Source organism: Mobula hypostoma, chromosome 7, assembly GCF_963921235.1.
Source record: "Mobula hypostoma chromosome 7, sMobHyp1.1, whole genome shotgun sequence".
NCBI lineage: Eukaryota > Metazoa > Chordata > Chondrichthyes > Myliobatiformes > Myliobatidae > Mobula > Mobula hypostoma.
Genome location: NC_086103.1, coordinates 24,776,085 through 24,795,350, shown reverse-complemented (window position 1 = coordinate 24,795,350; position 19,266 = coordinate 24,776,085). Strand labels below are relative to the sequence as shown.

The 19,266-nt window shown below is 42.3% G+C and overlaps 1 protein-coding gene across 1 annotated transcript in view; it reads right to left on the bottom strand.

The window, feature by feature from the left end:
- The window catches only part of sra1 (steroid receptor RNA activator 1), a 31,633-nt gene extending 12,749 nt beyond the window's left edge, over nucleotides 1-18,884 (bottom strand). Inside the window, exon 1 of the mRNA XM_063052660.1 lies at nucleotides 18,736-18,884. Within this exon, the coding sequence (XP_062908730.1) occupies nucleotides 18,736-18,760 (25 nt within the window). The 5' untranslated portion in view covers nucleotides 18,761-18,884. The remainder of the gene's footprint in view (nucleotides 1-18,735) is intronic.
- Between the last annotated feature and the right edge of the window lie 382 nt (nucleotides 18,885-19,266).

Sequence of the window (19,266 nt, the reverse complement as noted above, 5' to 3'; positions counted from 1 at the left end):
TCCTAATCTCCCCTCTGCACCACAATCTCACTCCATTGTACCATACAATCATACACTCCATTTGTTCAGGAAATCTTCTCTTCACAGCTTTTTACCTTTTACCGCCGCAAATCCACACAGCTTGCTTCTACCTCCTGCCCAAGGCCCACAAGCACATGAAGGGTAAAACTCATTCATCGATTTAACCCCCTAATTGCCATCAATGGACCAGTCCTGCTTTCTTCTATTTTAAAAGAAACAATAATATATAAAGTACACTTTTAATCTCAAATTTATAAATAATTTGATTTTGAATTCCTAATGAATTGTTCAGGTTTCTCAATACTTGCCCAGCAACTTACAGTGGTGCTAGAAAGCTTGTGAACCCTGTATAATTTTCTCTATTTCTGCATAAATATGATCTAAAATGTGATCAGATCTTCACACAAGTCCTAAAACTAAATAAAGAGAACCTAATTAAATAAACAATATGAAAAACATTATATTGCTCATTTACTTAGAGAAAAATGATCTACTATTACATCTATTTGTTTGAAAAAGTATGTGAACCTTTGCTCTCAGTAACAAGTATGATCCCCTTGTACAGCAAATAACTTCAACCACGCGTTTCTGTTAACTGTTGATCAGTCCTGCACACTGGTTTGGAGGAATTTTAGGCCATTCCTCCTTACAAAACTGCTTCAACTCTAGGATGTTGGTGAGTTTTCTTGTATGAACTGCTTGCTTCAGGTCCTTCCACAACATTTCTATAGGATTAAGGTCAGGACTTTGACTCATCCATTCCAAAACACAAACTTTCTTCTTTTTAAAACATTCTGTTGTTGATTTACTCTTGTCGTTCAGATCATTGTCTTGTTGCATTATCCAACTTCTATTAAGCTTCAGGTGATGGATTGCTACCCTGTCATTCTCTCGTAAAATGTCCTGATAAAATTTTGAATTAATTGTTCCCTCAACGATCACAAGCTGTCCAGGCCCTGAGGCAGTAAGCAGCCCCAGACCATGATGCTCCTTCCCCAATGCTTCACAGTTGGAATGAGGCTTTGGTGTTGGTGTGCAGTGCCCTTTATTCTCCAAACATAGCAATGTGCATTTTTGACAAAAAGTTCAACTTTTGTCTCATCCGTCCACAGAATATTGTCCCAGAAGTGTTGTGGAACATCCAGGTGGTCTTTTGCAAACTTAGGACATTCAGCAATTTTTTTTTTTTGAAGAGCACCAATCCATGAACGCCATTCTTGTTCAGTGTTTTTCTTATACTGGACACACGAACAGAGACTTTAGCAAGTTTTAGAGATTTCTGCAGGTTCTTTTGCTGTTACCCTTGGGTTCTTTTTCACCTCCTTGTGCTCTTGGTGTGATCTTTGCAGGATGCCCACTCCTTGGGAGTTTCCTCCATTTGTAGATAATTTCTCTTACTGTGGACTGATGAACACTTAGGTCTTTAGAAATGCTTTTCCAGGTTCACGCACCGCTATAATTCATATACTAAGGTCCTCTGAAAGTTGTTTTGATCGAGGCACGGTGCACATAAGCATCGTTCTTGAAAAGACCAGGCGCTGTAGTAAACTGACTGTGTGTAGTTTTTTTTAATAGGGCAGGACACCTCTACAACCCACACCTCCAATCTTATCTCATTGAATGCAACACCCGACTCCAAATAGTTTTTGTAGAAGGCATTAACCCAGAAGTTCGCATACTTTTTCCAACAAATACATGTAGTATTGGATCATTTTCCCTCAGTAAATGAACAAGTATAATTTTTTGTGTTATTTATTTAATTGGGTTTGCTTTATTTGGTTTTAGGACTTACATGAAGATCTAATTACATTTTAGGTTATATTTATACAAAAATACAGAAAATTCGACAGGATTCAGAAACTTTCTAGCATCACTGTAACTACTCTTTGCACCATGTTTATTTTTATAAACATTATTTTATATATTTATTGATTCTTCCCTCTGCGATAGGAGCCAGTATAGGAGACTAAGAAAGCACATCGGCACATCCTGTTCAATCAGCACTGGTGTGCCACATGGTGAGTTCTCTCCTGCTTTATTTTCTCTACACACCAATGACTGCATCTCCAGCGACCCATCTATTAAACTGATAAGTTTGCAGACAATTAACACTGTTGTCACTGGACTGATCACCAGAGGTGATGAATCAAATTATCACCAGGAAATAGAGAGGCAAGTGTTCAAAGTAAATTCATAATCAAAGTACCAATATGTCAACATATACTAACCCAAGATTCATTTTCTTGTAGGCATTCACAGAACAGAGAAATTCAATGGAATCAATAAAAAGCTACACAAAGACTGACAACCAACCAATGTGCAAAAGATGACAAACTGTGCAAATACAATAAATAATACTGTGAACATGAACTGTACAGTCCTTAAAAGTCACTCCATAGCCCGTGGTTGGGGGGTGGGAATCAAATTAAAGAGGCTAGGCGTGAGGAGGTTAGTTCACAACAGAGGGATGGGAACCAGTGCAGAGAGACAGAGGGGTGTAAAGTGAGCGTAGAAGCAAAAAGTACAAAGGAGAAAAGTAAAAGTGGCAGGCCGACAAATCCAGGGCAAGCATTAAAAAGGGCTAAGAGAGTTGTAAAAGAGCGCCTGAAGGCTTTATGTGTCACTGCAAGGAGCATTCGTAATAAGGTGGATGAATTGAAAGTGCAGATTGTTATTAATGATTATGATATAGTTGGGATCACAGAGACATGGCTCCAGGGTGACCAGGGATGGGAGCTCAACGTTCAGGGATATTCAATATTCAGGAGGGATAGACATGAAGGAAGGGGAGGTGGGGTGGCGTTGCTGGTTAAAGAAGAGATTAACGCAATAGAAAGGAAGGACATAAGCTGGGAAGATGTGGAATCGATATGGGTAGAGCTGCGTAACACTAAGGGGCAGAAGACGCTGGTGGGAGTTGTGTACAGGCCACCTAACAGTAGTAGTGAGGTCGGAGATGGTATTAAACAGGAAATTAGAAATGTGTGCAATAAGGGAACAGCAGTTATAATGGGTGACTTCAATTTACATGTAGACTGGGTGAACCAAATTGGTAAAGGTGCTGAGGAAGAGGATTTCTTGGAATGTATGCGGGATGGTTTTTTGAACCAACATGTTGAGGAACCAACTAGAGAGCAGGCTATTCTGGACTGGGTTTTGAGCAATGAGGAAGGGTTAATTAGCGATCTTGTCGTGAGAGGCCCCTTGGGTAAGAGTGACCATAATATGGTGGAATTCTTCATTAAGATGGAGAGTGAGATAGTTAATTCAGAAACAAAGGTTCTGAACTTAAAGAGGGGTACCTTTGAAGGTATGAGACGTGAATTAGCTAAGATAGACTGGCAAATGACACTTAAAGGATTGACGGTGGATATGCAATGGCAAGCATTTAAAGGTTGCATGGATGAACTACAACAATTGTTCATCCCAGTTTGGCAAAAGAATAAATCAAGGAAGGTAGTGCACCCGTGGCTGACAAGAGAAATTAGGGATAGTATCAATTCCAAAGAAGTAGCATACAAATTAGCCAGAGAAAGTGGCTCACCTGAGGACTGGGAGAAATTCAGAGTTCAGCAGAGGAGGACAAAGGGCTTAATTAGGAAGGGGAAAAAAGATTATGAGAGAAAACTGGCGGGGAACATAAAAACGGACTGTAAAAGCTTTTATAGATATGTAAAAAGGAAAAGACTGGTAAAGACAAATGTAGGTCCCCTGCAGACAGAAACAGGTGAATTAATTATGGGGAGCAAGGACATGGCAGACCAATTGAATAATTACTTTGGTTCTGTCTTCACTAAGGAGGACATAAATAATCTTCCAGAAATAGTAAGGGACAGAGGGTCCAGTGAGATGGAGGAACTGAGTGAAATACATGTTAGTAGGGAAGTGGTGTTAGGTAAATTGAAGGGATTGAAGGCAGATAAATCCCCAGGGCCAGATGGTCTGCATCCTAGAGTGCTTAAGGAAGTAGCCCAAGAAATAGTGGATGCATTAGTGATAATTTTTCAAAACTCATTAGATTCTGGACTAGTTCCTGAGGATTGGAGGGTGGCTAATGTAACCCCACTTTTTAAAAAAGGAGGGAGAGAGAAACCGGGGAATTATAGACCGGTTAGCCTAACGTCGGTGGTGGGGAAACTGCTGGAGTCAGTTATCAAGGATGTGATAACAGCACATTTGGAAAGCGGTGAAATGATCGGACAAAGTCAGCATGGATTTGTGAAAGGAAAATCATGTCTGACGAATCTCATAGAATTTTTTGAGGATGTAACTAGTAGAGTGGATAGGGGAGAACCAGTGGATGTGGTATATTTGGATTTTCAAAAGGTTTTTGACAAGGTCCCACACAGGAGATTAGTGTGCAAACTTAAAGCACACGGTATTGGGGGTAAGGTATTGGTGTGGGTGGAGAATTGGTTAGCAGACAGGAAGCAAAGAGTGGGAATAAACGGGACCTTTTCAGAATGGCAGGGGGTGACTAGTGGGGTACCGCAAGGCTCAGTGCTGGGACCCCAGTTGTTTACAATATATATTAATGAATTGGATGAGGGAATTAAATGCAGCATCTCCAAGTTTGCGGATGACACGAAGCTGGGTGGCAGTGTTAGCAGTGAGGAGGATGCTAAGAGGATGCAGGGTGACTTGGATAGGTTGGGTGAGTGGGCAAACTCATGGCAGATGCAATTTAATGTGGATAAATGTGAAGTTATCCACTTTGGTGGCAAAAATAGGAAAACAGATTATTATCTGAATGGTGGCCGATTAGGAAAAGGGGAGGTGCAACGAGACCTGGGTGTCATTATACACCAGTCATTGAAAGTGGGCATGCAGGTACAGCAGGCGGTGAAAAAGGCAAATGGTATGCTGGCATTTATAGCGAGAGGATTCGAGTACAGGAGCAGGGAGGTACTATTGCAGTTGTACAAGGCCTTGGTGAGACCACACCTGGAGTATTGTGTGCAGTTTTGGTCCCCTAATCTGAGGAAAGACATCTTTGCCATAGAGGCAGTACAAAGAAGGTTCACCAGATTGATTCCTGGGATGGCAGGACTTTCATATGAAGAAAGACTGGATGAACTGGGCTTGTACTCGTTGGAATTTAGAAGATTGAGGGGGGATCTGATTGAAACGTATAAGATCCTAAAGGGATTGGACAGGCTGGATGCAGGAAGATTGTTCCCGATGTTGGGGAAGTCCAGAACGAGGGGTCACAGTTTGAGGATAGAGGGGAAGCCTTTTAGGCCCGAGATTAGGAAAAACTTCTTCACACAGAGAGTGGTGAATCTGTGGAATTCTCTGCCACAGGAAACTGTTGAGGCCAGTTCATTGGCTATGTTTAAGAGGGAGTTAGATATGGCCCTTGTGGCTACAGGGGTCAGGGGGTATGGAGGGAAGGCTGGGGCGGGGTTCTGAGTTGGATGATCAGCCATGATCATAATAAATGGCGGTGCAGGCTCGAAGGGCCGAATGGCCTACTCCTGCACCTATTTTCTATGTTTCTATGTTTCTATGAATCAGTTCAGTGTTGAGGTTATCCACTCTGGTTCAGGAGTCAGGTGGTTGAAGGGTGTTGAATCTGACTGCTTAATTCCTAGATTAGACTGTTTAATTATTTTCTTGCAGTTTAATAATTAATCATCTGCTTGTACATTAAGTAGTTCTTATGTGCATATTACAGTTTAACATGCCTCTAGTGGCTATAGTGGAAAACTCTTGAAGCTTGTTTGTCCTGCAGATTTGAAGAAGTGTTTTCTCATTGATTAACTCTTATCTACAAATTTGAATGGAAGTTTCCTCATCTCTATGGGTATAAAATATCTAAACACAAAGCAGTGCCATCTTAATCTCAGCTTTCCCTGCACTTAGTAGACCTCAACATTCCTTTATTCTATCAACTTTTAAAATGATTGTGAAACGGCAAATTTTGTGCCCCTTTCCTGACTTCTGAAAGAATCTTAGATTAAAACATTAGAATCCAACAAGTGGCCAAGTTGGCAGGATATCAAAGTTTAGGACTTGGAACAATCAAAGACAAAAGTAGAATTTTTAGTGTACAACAAAAGGGATTTCTTCGTTGTCAAAGAGAAAAAGGGTCCCAGCTTCAAATATCAGATAGAAATTAGGATTGAGGACAGTACATTGTTATTTTAAAGATAAAACAGTTGCAATCTATTTGGTTGTAACCTATTTGGTTACAATCTAGTTTGCTCGCATAACAATCTACCGTCTACGTGAGATGTTGGGACTTTCGAGAGACTTTGAGACTTCTTTTTTTACTGTGCCCATGGTCTGTTCTTCTATCAAATTACGGTATTGCTTGCACTGTTGTAACTATATGTTATAATTATGTGTTTTTGTCAGTTTTTCAGTCTTGGTCTGCCTTGTGCTTCTGTGATATCACACTGGAGGAACATTGTATCATTTCTTAATGCATGCATTACTAAATGACAATAAAAGAGGATTGCGTGTCCTCAATCTAAAGAAAAATGTGTTACTGATTTGGAGATAAGAGAGCGTGGTTGGTTTGATTGAATCTGTGAGTGAGTGAAAGAGTTAATGGGATAAGTAAAGTCTTTTACTAATCAAAAGAAATGCAAAACTTGTGATAAACTACAAAAATAGCATGATAACGACAGTAAGAAGTCTAAGGAGCAACTCCTTGCATTAACTGAATGAGCAAAAGAACAAGACGGTAATTCAATTGAAGTGCACTGTGCAGAGCTCAGAAGTAAACTAAAACACATGTGGAATAGCTCACCATGACTTCAAGTGAGCAATCCTCCTAGAAGTTCTGCTGGTGACGCTTCCAGTGATGCTACTGCTGGTGTTCCACCCTGGCAAACACCTACTTCTGAAGCTTTGCCCAGAGATTCAGCCTACATCAAACAGACAGAGCCACCATCTGAACTCTGGAGAATTGACAGTCCTCCCAGGCAGCAACACCATCTGAATTCTGAGGAATTACAGGATTGACATGACATGGACAGCAGCCCCCTATTGACATCAGTGAGGACCTTAAGATTCAGAGCAGAATTAGGCCATTTGGTCCACCGAGTCTACTCAACCATTTCATCACAGCTGATCCTCTCAGACCCAATCTCCTGCCTTCCCCACCGTATCCCTTCATGCCTTGACCAATTAAGAATCTATCAACCTTAGCCTAAAATATACATAAAGACTTGGCCTCCACAGCTGACTGTGGCAAAGAATTCCAAAGAACCAGTCCCAATGCAGGCCTCTAAGGAACACCACTAGTCCTCTGCAGCTAATCAGAAAAGACTCTCTTTTTCTCCCCACTCTTTGCCCCCTGCCAATCAATCACTGCTTTATCCATGCTAGAATCGTTCCCGTAATATCATGGACTCAGAACTTGTTAAGCAGCCTCATGTGTGGTACCTCATCAAAGGCCTTCTGAAAATCTAAGTACACAACATCAAATGATTCTCCTTTGTCTATCCTTCTTCAATGACTTCCAACTATTTGTCAGGCAAGCTTTTTTTGAAACAGTAAGATTGACAGCTGTCACAGCTTGCTTCAATAGAGACCAAGGGAGTGAAGAGACGCAGGTCTGAGGATGAAACTATTGTTCATCAGTATTGATAAGCTAGTGACAGACCTGAGGAATTATCTACAGAACTAAAAGGGCTAAAACCTGACTGACATTTGCAGCTTGATTAGTCACACTATGTGAATAATGTTGCAAGATAACCATGGGATCTGCTAACCATGGGATGGATGCAAGGAACAAAGGAGTGCTTGTTGCATGAGACAGCTGCTTTGCATAAACTCTAATCAAGGGTGGCTGGCAATGATCAGAGTACGTATGTGATAATGAATGTTTAACAAGCAGCCCCAGAGAGTGCTGAAGGCTCACTTGATTCCAGGTTTCCAGGCTCTATTGAGTGGGGCTCTGTAATATCAACTGAGACGCAAGCTTGTTAATAAACAGTATGTAATTTTAAGTAAACTGTGTTTGACAATTATTCCCTTGGTCTGAACCTAAAGTCGTCTGGTAGAGGGGCAGAGCGACAACCTATCAACTATTGCACAACCACTCAACAATCTGCTGAAGTATAGTAAGTGCTCAGACAACCCTCTGACTCTTAATGAAGAGCAACTGAAAGTATTTCAAACTCTCAATACGACTTTGTTTACCGTACCTGAATTAAGAATCCTAAGACAGGTAGACCAGCGGTCCCCAATCACCGGCCGCGGACCGGTACCGGGCCGCAAAGCAGGAGCTACCAGGCCGCGAGGAAACGATATGATTTGGCGATATGAGTCAGCTGCACCTTTCCTCATTCCCTGTCACGCCCACTGTTGAGCTTGAATGCATGCGAGGCCATTATGCATGCGAGGTCATTACCCATGCGTCATCCATGTCAGCGTGGGAAGGAGATCAACTCCTCGAGCTTGCAAATGAGGGTGGGCTGAAAAGTATGTTTGACATAACATCTCTGCCGGCATTCTGGATCAAAGTCAAGGCTAACTATCCTGAGATAGCCACGAAAGCACTGAAAACGTTGCTTCCATTTCCAACGTATCTCTGCAATGAATGCAACGAGAACTAAATTGCGGAATAGAGTGGACATAAAGAAACCCCTTCAAGTATCGCTGTCTCCCATCACCCATTGATAGGACCGTCTTGTTGCAGGGAAACAAGCCTAGAGCTCCCCGATTCAGCGATATTGGTGCGTTGCAATGATTTTATATGTTCATACGGGGAAAATATGTGCTGTGTGCTTAATATCCAAACGTTACTTAAAATGATGCTATTGAATTATAAGTGACTTATATAACCATATAACATTCACAGCATAGAAACTGGCCATCTCTGCCCTTCTAGTCCGAGCCGAACGCTACTCTCACCTAGTCCCCCTGACCTGCATTCAGTCCATAACCCTCTGTTCCTTTCCTGTCCATATAGCTATCCAATTTTTCTTTAAATGATAATATGGAACCTGCCTCTACCACTTCTACTGGAAGTTTGTTCCACACTTACTTCAAGCTCCCCTGCCCTCCCTTGACTTATCACTATATTCATGCGAGGAAAATATGCGCTGTGTGTTTAATGTTAAATTCATTAGATAAACCCTTCTAGAAATGAAATCGAGTGTACTAGCACCTTATCACCTATATTCCGGTCGTGATTAACCCCCCTCCCGAACAGAATTGCCAAAAACGATTTGTTGAGAAAAATCGGCCCAAACACGCATTCGCTAGTCACGCATGTGCACTGGTGCTCGCGCAAGGCTTCATGGTTATTGTAGTCTTTTTCGGGGTAAGCTCAAAGTATTTGACTGCTACTCTTGTCTGTTGACAACCCTACCCCCCCTCCCCCGGATCAGCCGGTCCGCAGTGCAAAAAAGGTTGGGGACCCCTGAGGTAGACCATTTACCCTGTATCTCAACGAGAAACACATGAAAACTGTCTTAATTTAAGACCATGGATACCAAGAGCATCCTGTCGGTCGTTACTCTGCATACTGTATACTGATGACTAAACACAAAATAATCTGCAGATGCTGGGGTCAAAGCAACACTCACAACACGCTGGAGGAACTCAGCAGGTCGGGCAGCATCCGTGGAAAAGATCGGTCAACATTTCGGGCCAGAACCCTTCGTCAGGACTGTAGAGGGAAGGGGCAGAGGCCCTATAAAGAAGGTGGGGGGAAGGTGGGAAGGAGAAGGCTGGTAGGTTCCAGGAGAAAAAACAGTCAGGGGAAAGATAAAGGGGTGGGGGAGGGGAAGCAGGGAGGTGATAGGCAGGAAAGGTGAAGAAAGAATAGGGGAAAACACAATGGGTAGTAGATGGAGGCGGAACCAAGAGGGAGGAGGTAGGCAGCTGGGGGAGGGGGCAGAGTGACATAGGGATAGGGGAAGGGAGGGGGAGGGAATTACCGGAAGTTGTAGAATTCTATGTTCATACATACTGATGACTCCCCTGTGATTGGGGAGAATTTGAATGGCTGAATGGGCAGTTATTTCTGAAACTAGAATGCTGACATGAGGAAGCATGGCTCCTGGCACCTCTGTGTAACAGACAGAGCTAAAAACTCTGATTAAAGCCCGTAAGTTGGCAGGAGTTGTCATAATTTTGGAAATTTATGGAGACAGAGGATTTCTTACAGCTCTAAGAACTCCAACCAAGAATGGTCAACTAGTACAAGAGTTTCTGGATATCATACAACTGTTGTCAGAAAGTTGCCATATTAAAATGTAAAAGCCACCCCAAAATTAATACTGGGGAAATGAATACATTTACAAGTGGACTACATTTTTTTTCCCCCCAAAGTGTCAAGGATACACGGATGCTCAGTTCTGGTCACCTTACAACAGGAAGGATGCGGAAACTATAGAAAGGGTGCAGAGGAGATTTACAAGGATGTCACCTGGATTGGGGAGTATGCCTTATGAGAATAGGTTGAGTGAACTTGGCCTTTTCTCCTTGGAGCGACGAAGGATGACAGGTGACCTAAAAGTGGTGTATAAGATAATGAGAGGCATTGATTGTGTGGATAGTCAGAGGCTTCTTCCCAGGGCTGAAATGGCTATCATGAGAGTGCACAGTTTTAAGGTGCTTCGAAGCAGGTACAGAGGAGATGTCAGGGGTAAATTGTTTTTTTTTAAAACGCAGAGTGGTGAATGCGTGGAATGGGCTGCCAGTGACTGTGGTGGAGGCGAATACGATAGGGTCTTTTAAAAGACTCCTGGATAGGTACATGGAGCTTAGAAAAATAGAGGGCTATGGTAACCCTAGGTCATTTCTAAAGTAAGTACAGGTTGACCTTCACTAATATGGCACCATTGGGACCTGAGGAGTGCTGGATTAGTGAAAATGCCAAATTACAGAAGGATCACATTAAGCATAATCAGTGCCGGATTATCGAAGGAACCAGATTACAGGTAGTTGGATTAGTGAAGGTCGACCTGTAGATGTTCGGCACAGCATTGTGGGCCAAAGGGTCTGTATTGTGCTGTAGGTTTTCTATGTTTCTATACTGGTAGTCGTGGAAAGGTATTCAAGATGGGTGGAAGCGATTATGGCAAGGAAAGCTACTGACACACACACAGCAAAATCTCTGATTAAGGACCATATTCCTAGATGGGAATTCCCATGTCACATTGACTGACCAAGGAACATATTTCACTGGGAGTATTTGTCAGGACTTCTGTCGACTGATGAACATTGAATGGCCTTTCGATTGTCCACATCACCCAGAAGCATCAGGCCAAGGCAAACAATGAATGGAACCATCCATCAATGACCAACTATCACGAGGAAGGCATACCATAGCCTACAGCTCTTCCCTATGGTCTTACGTCGCATCAGAGCAGCCTCAAACAAGAAAACATATGTCCACTCCAGATGGTAACAGGGCGCCCTATGTCACTACCAGAAGCCCTCAATCTCAGGGAGACTGGTATACACATTATGGCAAACAGTTTATTTACCTATCGTGTGAAACTAACCCAAGCTTCTCACAGGTTTCTGCCGCTTAGGAAGACCCAGCAAAAGGAGGAATCTCCCTGATTCCTGGTGAGTGGGTCCTCATTAAGAAAACACATATGCAATCATTGGTAGCATCAAGTGCTGTTAATTACCAACTTGGCAATGAAAGTAGAAGGTAAAAGTAAGTGGATACTTACTGCATGCAAGCTAAAGTGGTATTCAAGGAGGTCACCAAGCGCTGTGGTTAATATGCTAGCAGTTAAGGTGGCGCTAAATGGCGACGCGTTTGTTTGCTTCTTCCGAAACAGCTTTATTTCTATCTTTGATATCTATTTTTTCCCTTTTCAGAGTTTTGGGGGGGGAGGGGTTCTCTTGAAGACCCTGACCTGGAGTTACACTCTGACTGCGGTTCTCTGTGGAATGGGACCCACTCTCAGGGCCTCACGATCGGCCACTTTTTGATATCCAAGGACGCGGCCTGGAAGACAAGTGCGCCTTCAGGGTTCAGGATTTTGTGGGTCCGGAGACCTGTCGATTCTAGGCTGGTGCTCCCAAGTGAAGCCTCGTAGGAGAACACGTAACATTGGGAGCGGAGGGTCAGCTATCGGGGGCTGCACCTTTTTGGCCCTGACTCTCCAGGGACAGAGCTCGGAAAAAGCGACGCACCAGACTTTTAACATCATAAATCAGCGAGTTGTTGGTTATACCTCTCCTCTCGCTGTGAAACGGGGTCGCCTCGTTTTCCCTTATTGTCAGGTGAAAATATAGTTTTTGGGGTACTGCAAGTCTGTGTTATTATTGATGCTTTGCTGCACGCTTGAGTGCTCGGTGGAGGGTGCTGATGCTTTTTTCCTGATGGGGGTGGGTGAGGGTCATTGCCTTGCTGCTTGTGCGTGCAAGGGGAAGTTGGTGGAGGGCTTTGAGGTTCTAATGTTTTAATTGTCATTCATTTTTTGGGGCACTCCTCTGTTTTCGTGGATGTCTGAGAAGAAAAATAAGTTCAGGATGTATATTGTATACATTTCTCTGACATTAAATGCACATATTGAAACCTATTGGTCTCTTGGCCAAAATACCCCCATTGCTGGGCTACAGTGAGCAAATCACTAATCAGCCAGAAGACTTCAAGTTGATAACTACTGAACATTATGAAGTTTATTCCAATATTAATTGTTGCTATATTTTTGCCAATTTTGCCTACATGTACAAACTTCTGTTTTATCATAAGCTATATCTTTTTTTACTTGCTTAGAGGCAATCATTAATAGTTCAAATTTGTATAAGAATGTCTACAAATCTGCCAAACCATAATCCTATATTTACGTTGAAGAATATGTATCCTTTGATATTTCATAACCCGTCATTTTTTTTGATTAAATTGTACATAACATATATACCGTAAGTTTTTCTGCGTCTGAATTTTCAGGTGTAATGATCCTAAATGTGTGATTTAGAATAGTCATAGTCAAAGGGGGTTTGTTGGATCTGACTATTTAATTCTTAGAGTAGACTGTTTAATTGTTATTTTCTTTGCAGTTTAACAATTATCTGCTTGCATTTTAAGTAGCTCTTATATCCATATAACAGTTTAATATGTCTCCAATGGCTATACAAAATATAATTCTGGAAAGCTCTAGAAGCCCCTTTGTTCTGCATTATTGAATGTGTTTTCTCATTGGTTAACTTGGTACTGCAATATTGAATAACTGCTTTCTCATTGGTTGACTCTAATCTACAAATATGAATGGAATTTTCCTCATCTCTATGGGTATAAAATGGCTAAACACAAAGCAGCCTCATTTAATCTTAGCTTTCCCTTCACTTAGAAGACCTCTATCACTGTTCATTCAAATTTCCCTTGTTCTATTAATTCTTAATAAAATGATCGTGGAACCACAGGTTTTGTGCCTCTATCCTGATATCTCAAAGGACCTTGGATTAAAACAACACAATGCAACAAGGATAGTAACTGTTTCTAAACCTGGTGGTGTGGGACCTATAAGGCTCCAGTACCTCACAACACAATCACAACAACTTGGAGCTAAAAACCCTCAAGACCATGGAGATCCATATTGACTTCAGGAGAAATGTCTCCTCTCTACTCACTGATCAGCAACAAGCCTACAGTTAGTAACATGTCAACATTCACCTTCCTGGGCATCAATATTTCTCAAGACCTCATGTGGACCTCATGTATCTCCTTCATTAGCAAAAAGGCTCGGTAGAGGATGTACTTCTTGAGACAATCAGTAAAATTCCATCTTTTGCAGAACATACTGATGCAAATATAAACTGTCATCATAAAGAACCTAACATCTGTTATAAGAATCACTCCTTGTAATAATGATCAGGGAGGCATAGAGAGAATCTGTATTTACCGACAAGTAATCTGTATGTATGGTCTCATCTAAAACGCACTCCCGCTAGAATTCCTTGATCCTTCATGAACAGTCAATGAAGAGAAAAGGTATTACCTGAGAAAGCAGTCTACACTGGTCAGGCATTTCTTGTGGTCCCGATCTCCATGTGTCAGTGGGGTCCTCCTCGTCCACGATGGTTGTCCTCTCATTACCATAACATATTTGGAGCTCCTGACACTTGTAGTATTCCTTATCAGTTGAACTGATGAATCTCCATCCCACTGGCCCAATATCACCTGACCTACCTGGGTCACCTTCTTACTGGCTCTAGTCCAGGGCTACAACTAATGTCTATGGTTTCTGTCCCCTGACCTTGTTCCTTTCAGCTCTGGCTGGTTCAAATCTGTCAAAACTAGGTGACCTAGACACTGAATCTAGTGAGACTACAGATCACTTTTCCGGTACGTCTGCCACTTACATAATAAATAGTTAGTCATCCGAGAATGGTCTCAGGTTTAGCAGGTCATTAGCTAAAGTTCCTTATGCCCACATTCAACTGCTCTGATTAGATTATCCCAGAGCAAAAATCAGTTCAGAATTCACAAAATGGGGGGCGGTGGTGAGGGGGGGCAAACAAAGTCTGCTCTCCCTCTCTTTGATTCATCCACATCCACCGATTTGTAGATTGGAGTTTCTTCCGGTCAAAACATTACTGTCTGGTTTATCAGCAAACTCTCACAATATAGAAGAAATAGAATGATCTGTCAAATCAGCTGAGAAGGTCATTGTAGTCTACCATCACTGCAGGACTTGTACATGTCCAGGACAAAGAAGTGGACAGTCAAAATCACTGTGGACACTACCCACCCAGCAAATTGCCTTTTCCAAAAGCTTCGTTCTGCTAAGTGCTATGGCTATTAAAACAAAAACTTCACATCATATAAAAGTTTCTCCCCCCCAGGCAGTTAATCTGATCAACCATTCTATTTAGCCACCCTCCCCATCCCCCTTATCTATTACCTCAGTCATTGCACTGGACAGCAAAAACACTTTAAACCACTTTTTATAATGCTTCTGAAATGCCCGCTTCGCTGCCGCTGCTACTGTGTGGTAACCGGAATCTCCGGAGTAGAAGGCCCCGAAATTCTCGGCTTTGCGTGTTTCAGCGGCCGGGGCGAGGTCGAAGGCGCTCGGGAGGCTGGTTGGAAGCTCAAAGTTTTCGGACGGATGGACTCAGTGTCGGCTGCTTCCAAGGCATTGGCAAGTTGACGGTGCCTGGAGGTTTATGGCAGGGAGTTTCTCCCTTTTGCCGCCTGCTTATCAGGGACTCGGGAGTCGATTGACTCTGGGACTTTTGAGACTTTATTTACCGTGCCCATGGCTTGTTCTTCATCAAAATATGGTATTGCTTTGCACTGCTGTAACTATATGTTATAATTATGTGGTTCTGTCAGTGTTAGTCTTTGGTTTGTCCTGTTTTCTGTGATATCTGTGAGAAACATTGCATCATTCCTTAATGCATGTATGCATTTCTAAATGACTATAAAGGAGGACTGAGTGTTCTCATAATCTAATATTGTGAATACATAATAGTATTTATACACATTTACTCACTTTCCATACTTTAACATCTAACTTTTTTATAATTCTTTCTTATAATTGTTCAATGTTGCTTTTGTTGAATGCCGCACCAACACAGCACAGTAAGTACCCAATGCATTATATACAAACCCCATTTCCAGCGAAGTTGGGATATTTTCCAAAATGCAATAAAACAAAAATCTGTGATATGTTAATTCACGTGAACCTTTATTTAACTGACAAAAGTACAGAGAAAAGATTTTCAATAGTTTTACTGACCAACTTAATCGTATTTTGTAAACATACACAAATTTAGAATTTGATGGCTGCAACACACTCAACAAAAGTTAGGACAGAGTTAAATCAAGATTGAAAAGTGCACAGAATATTCAAGTAACACCGGTTTGGAAGACTCCACATTAAGCAGGCTAATTGGTAGCAGGTGAGGTATCATGACTGGGTATAAAAGTAGCGTCCATCAAAGGCTCAGTTTTTGTAAGCAAGGATGGGTCATGGCTCACCCCTTTGTGCCAAAATTCGTGAGAGAGTTGTTAGTCAGTTCAAAAGGAACATTTCTCAATGCAAGATTGCAGAGAATTTAGGTCTTTCAACATCTACAGTACATATTATTGTGAAAAGATTCAGAGAATTCAGAGATATCTCAGTGCGTAAAGGGCAAGGTCGGGAACCACTGTTGAATGCGCGTGATCTTCGAGCCCTCAGGTGGCACTGCCTAAGAAACCGTCACGCTACTGTGACAATTATAGCCACCTGGGCTCGGGACTACTTCGGAAAACCATTGTCACTCAACAGTCCGTCGCTGCATCCAGAAACGCAACTTGAAACTGTATTACACAAGGAGGAAGCCATACATCAACTCTATGCTGAAACGCCGGCGAGTTCTCTGGGCCCGAGCTCATCTCAGATGGACCGAAAGACTGTGGAACCGTGAGCTGTGGTCAGGTGAGTCCACATTTCAGCTAGTTTTCGGAAAAAATGGGCATCAAGTTCTCTGTGCCAAAGATGAAAACGACCATCCAGATTGTTATCAGCGAAAGGTGCAAAAGCCAGCATCTGTGATGGTACGGGGGTGCATCAGTGCCCACAGCGTGGGTGAGTTGCATGTATGTGAAGGTACCATTGACTCTGAAGCGTATATTAGGATTTTAGAGAGACATATGTTGCCATCAAGGCGACGTCTCTTCCCGGAACTTCCATGCTTATTTCAGCAGGACGATGCCAGACCACATTCTGCACAGGCTACAACAACGTGGCTTTGTAGACACAGAGTGCGTGTGCTTGACTGGCCTGCTGCTTATCTCCTATGGCGCATCATGAAGAGGAGAATCAGACAACGGAGACCACGGACTGTTGAGCAGCTGAAGTCTTATATCAAGAAAGAATGGACAAAATGTCCAATTGCAAATCTACTACAATTTGTATCCTCAGTTCCAAAATTATTAAAAAGTGTTATTAAAAGGAAAGGTGATGTAACACAATGGTAAACATGCCTCTGTCCCAACTTTTGTTGAGTGTGTTGCAGCCATCAAATTCTAAGTTTGTGTATGTTTACAAAATACAATTAAGTTGGTCAGTAAAACTATTGAAAATCTTTTCTTTGTACTTTTGTCAGTTAAGTAAAGGTTCACGTGAATTAACATATCACAGATTTTTGTTTTTATTGCATTTTGGAAAATATCCCAACTTTTCTGGAAATGGGGTTTGTACATGTAAATAAAGTTGATCGTTTATCCTTCATTTCTACAGCAACAATCCCTGCTGACAAATCAGCATATAGGAAAGAGATTGGAAATCTGGCTGGATGGTGCCACAACTACCTCTTACTCAATGTCAGCAAGACCGTGGAGCTGATTATTGATTACAGGAGGAAGAAACCAAAGGTCCATAAAACAGTCATTTGGGGATCAGAGATGGAGTTGGTCAGTAATTTTACATTCCTCAGCATTATCATCTTCAGAGGATCTGTTCTGGGTCCCCTTGTAAGTGACATTACAAAGAAAACATGGCAGCACCTCTATTTTAAAAGTTCTTGAAGATTCAGCATTTCATTTAAAACTTTGACAGACTTCTATATATGGTGAAGAGTATCCTGAGTGGTTGCATAACAGCCTGGTATGAAAACACCAATACCCTTGAATAGAAAGCCTACAAAAAGTAGTGAGTACAGCACAGTTCATTAAGAGTAAAGCCCACCTGCTGCCCCCCCCCCACCTTTGAACACCTCTATAAGGAGTTTGTTGCAGGAAAGTAGCATCCATCAAGGACTCTCACCATCCAGCCTATGCTCTCTTAGTACTGTTGCCATCAGATAGGAGGTACAGGACCCTCAGGACCCACACCACCAGGTTCAGGAACAGTTATTACCCTTTAACAATCAGGTTCTAGAAACAGAGAGTATAACCTCACTCATCCCAACAATGAACTGTTCTCAGTATGGTCTCACTTTCAAGGATCTCACGTTCAGATAGAAGACTGCAGCACAGACACAGGCCCTTTGGCCCATCTAGTCTGTGTTGAACAATTAATCTGTGTAGTCCCATTGACCTCAACTGGACCAAAGCCCTCCATACCCCTCCCATCTATGTGCCCAGATAAATTTCTGTCAAATGTTGGAATCGACCCTGCATCCGCTGACAGCTTGTCCCACACTTTCACCACTGGGTGAAGAAGTTCCTCCTCATGTTCCCCTTAAACACACCTTTCACGCTTAACCCATGCCTCTAGTTGTAGTCACATCCAATTTCAGAGGAAAGGGCCCGTTTGCATTTTCCATATCTATACCCCTTATTTATTGCTCATCTATTGTTGTTTTCTTTTTGTATTTGCAGTTTGACTTTCCACCTTGCTGTGTGCGATTTTCCTTGATTCTATTATGTTTCTTTGAATTTACTGTGAATTACCCGCAAGAAAAATAATTTTAGGGTGGTGTATAGTACATTGATAATAAATTTACTTTGAACTTTGCTCCCAACCCTCCTCCCGGAACCGGGATACCATAAACACAAGAATGCTGGCAACTTTGAGCAACACACACAAAACGCTGAGGGGACTCAGCAAGTCAAACAGCATCCATGGAGAGAATAAACAGTCGACTTTCGGACCGGGACCCTCCGGAGTTCCTCCAGTATTGTGCGCGTTTCCCGGGATACCATTACGTCATGAAGCGGTGCTGAGCACAATCGAACGCCACGTAGACGGAGCGCCTGCATGCCCGACACTTCTCAACGCTCACCACCCCCCCCCCACTTACGCCAGCTTTAACTCCGTCCATTCGCCAGTGACCGCTTTTCTCTCACTTTACCTGGTTTCACGAACAGATCAGACATTTCTTCTTCACTGTTCCACTTCTACCTCCTCCTCGCCGGGTCCGGAGTCTGACGCGCTGACGTCACGTCCGTCTCTATGAGTTACGTCATGCGTCATGATTCACCAAAAGTTCTTAATTCATTCCGGAAATGCCGTTCGACCAACTGAGCTCGTCCAGCAGATTGTTTGTTGCTTTGGTGGGTCTTCGTCATCAAAAGTTCAAAGTTTGAAGTACATTTATTATCAAAGTACATATATGTCACCATATACAAGCAATTTTCTGTGGGCATACTCATTAAATCCATAATAGAGTAATAACCATAATAGAATCAATGAAAGACCGCAGCAACTTGGGCTTTCAACCAGTGTGCAAAAGACAAACTGCAAATACAAAGAGAAAGCAAAAAAAAAGAGCAATAAATATCGAGAACATGAGACGAAGTGTCTTTGAAAATGAGTTCATAGGTTGTGGGAGCATTTCAATTATGGGGCAGATGAAGTTGAGAGAAGTTATCCCCTTTGCTTC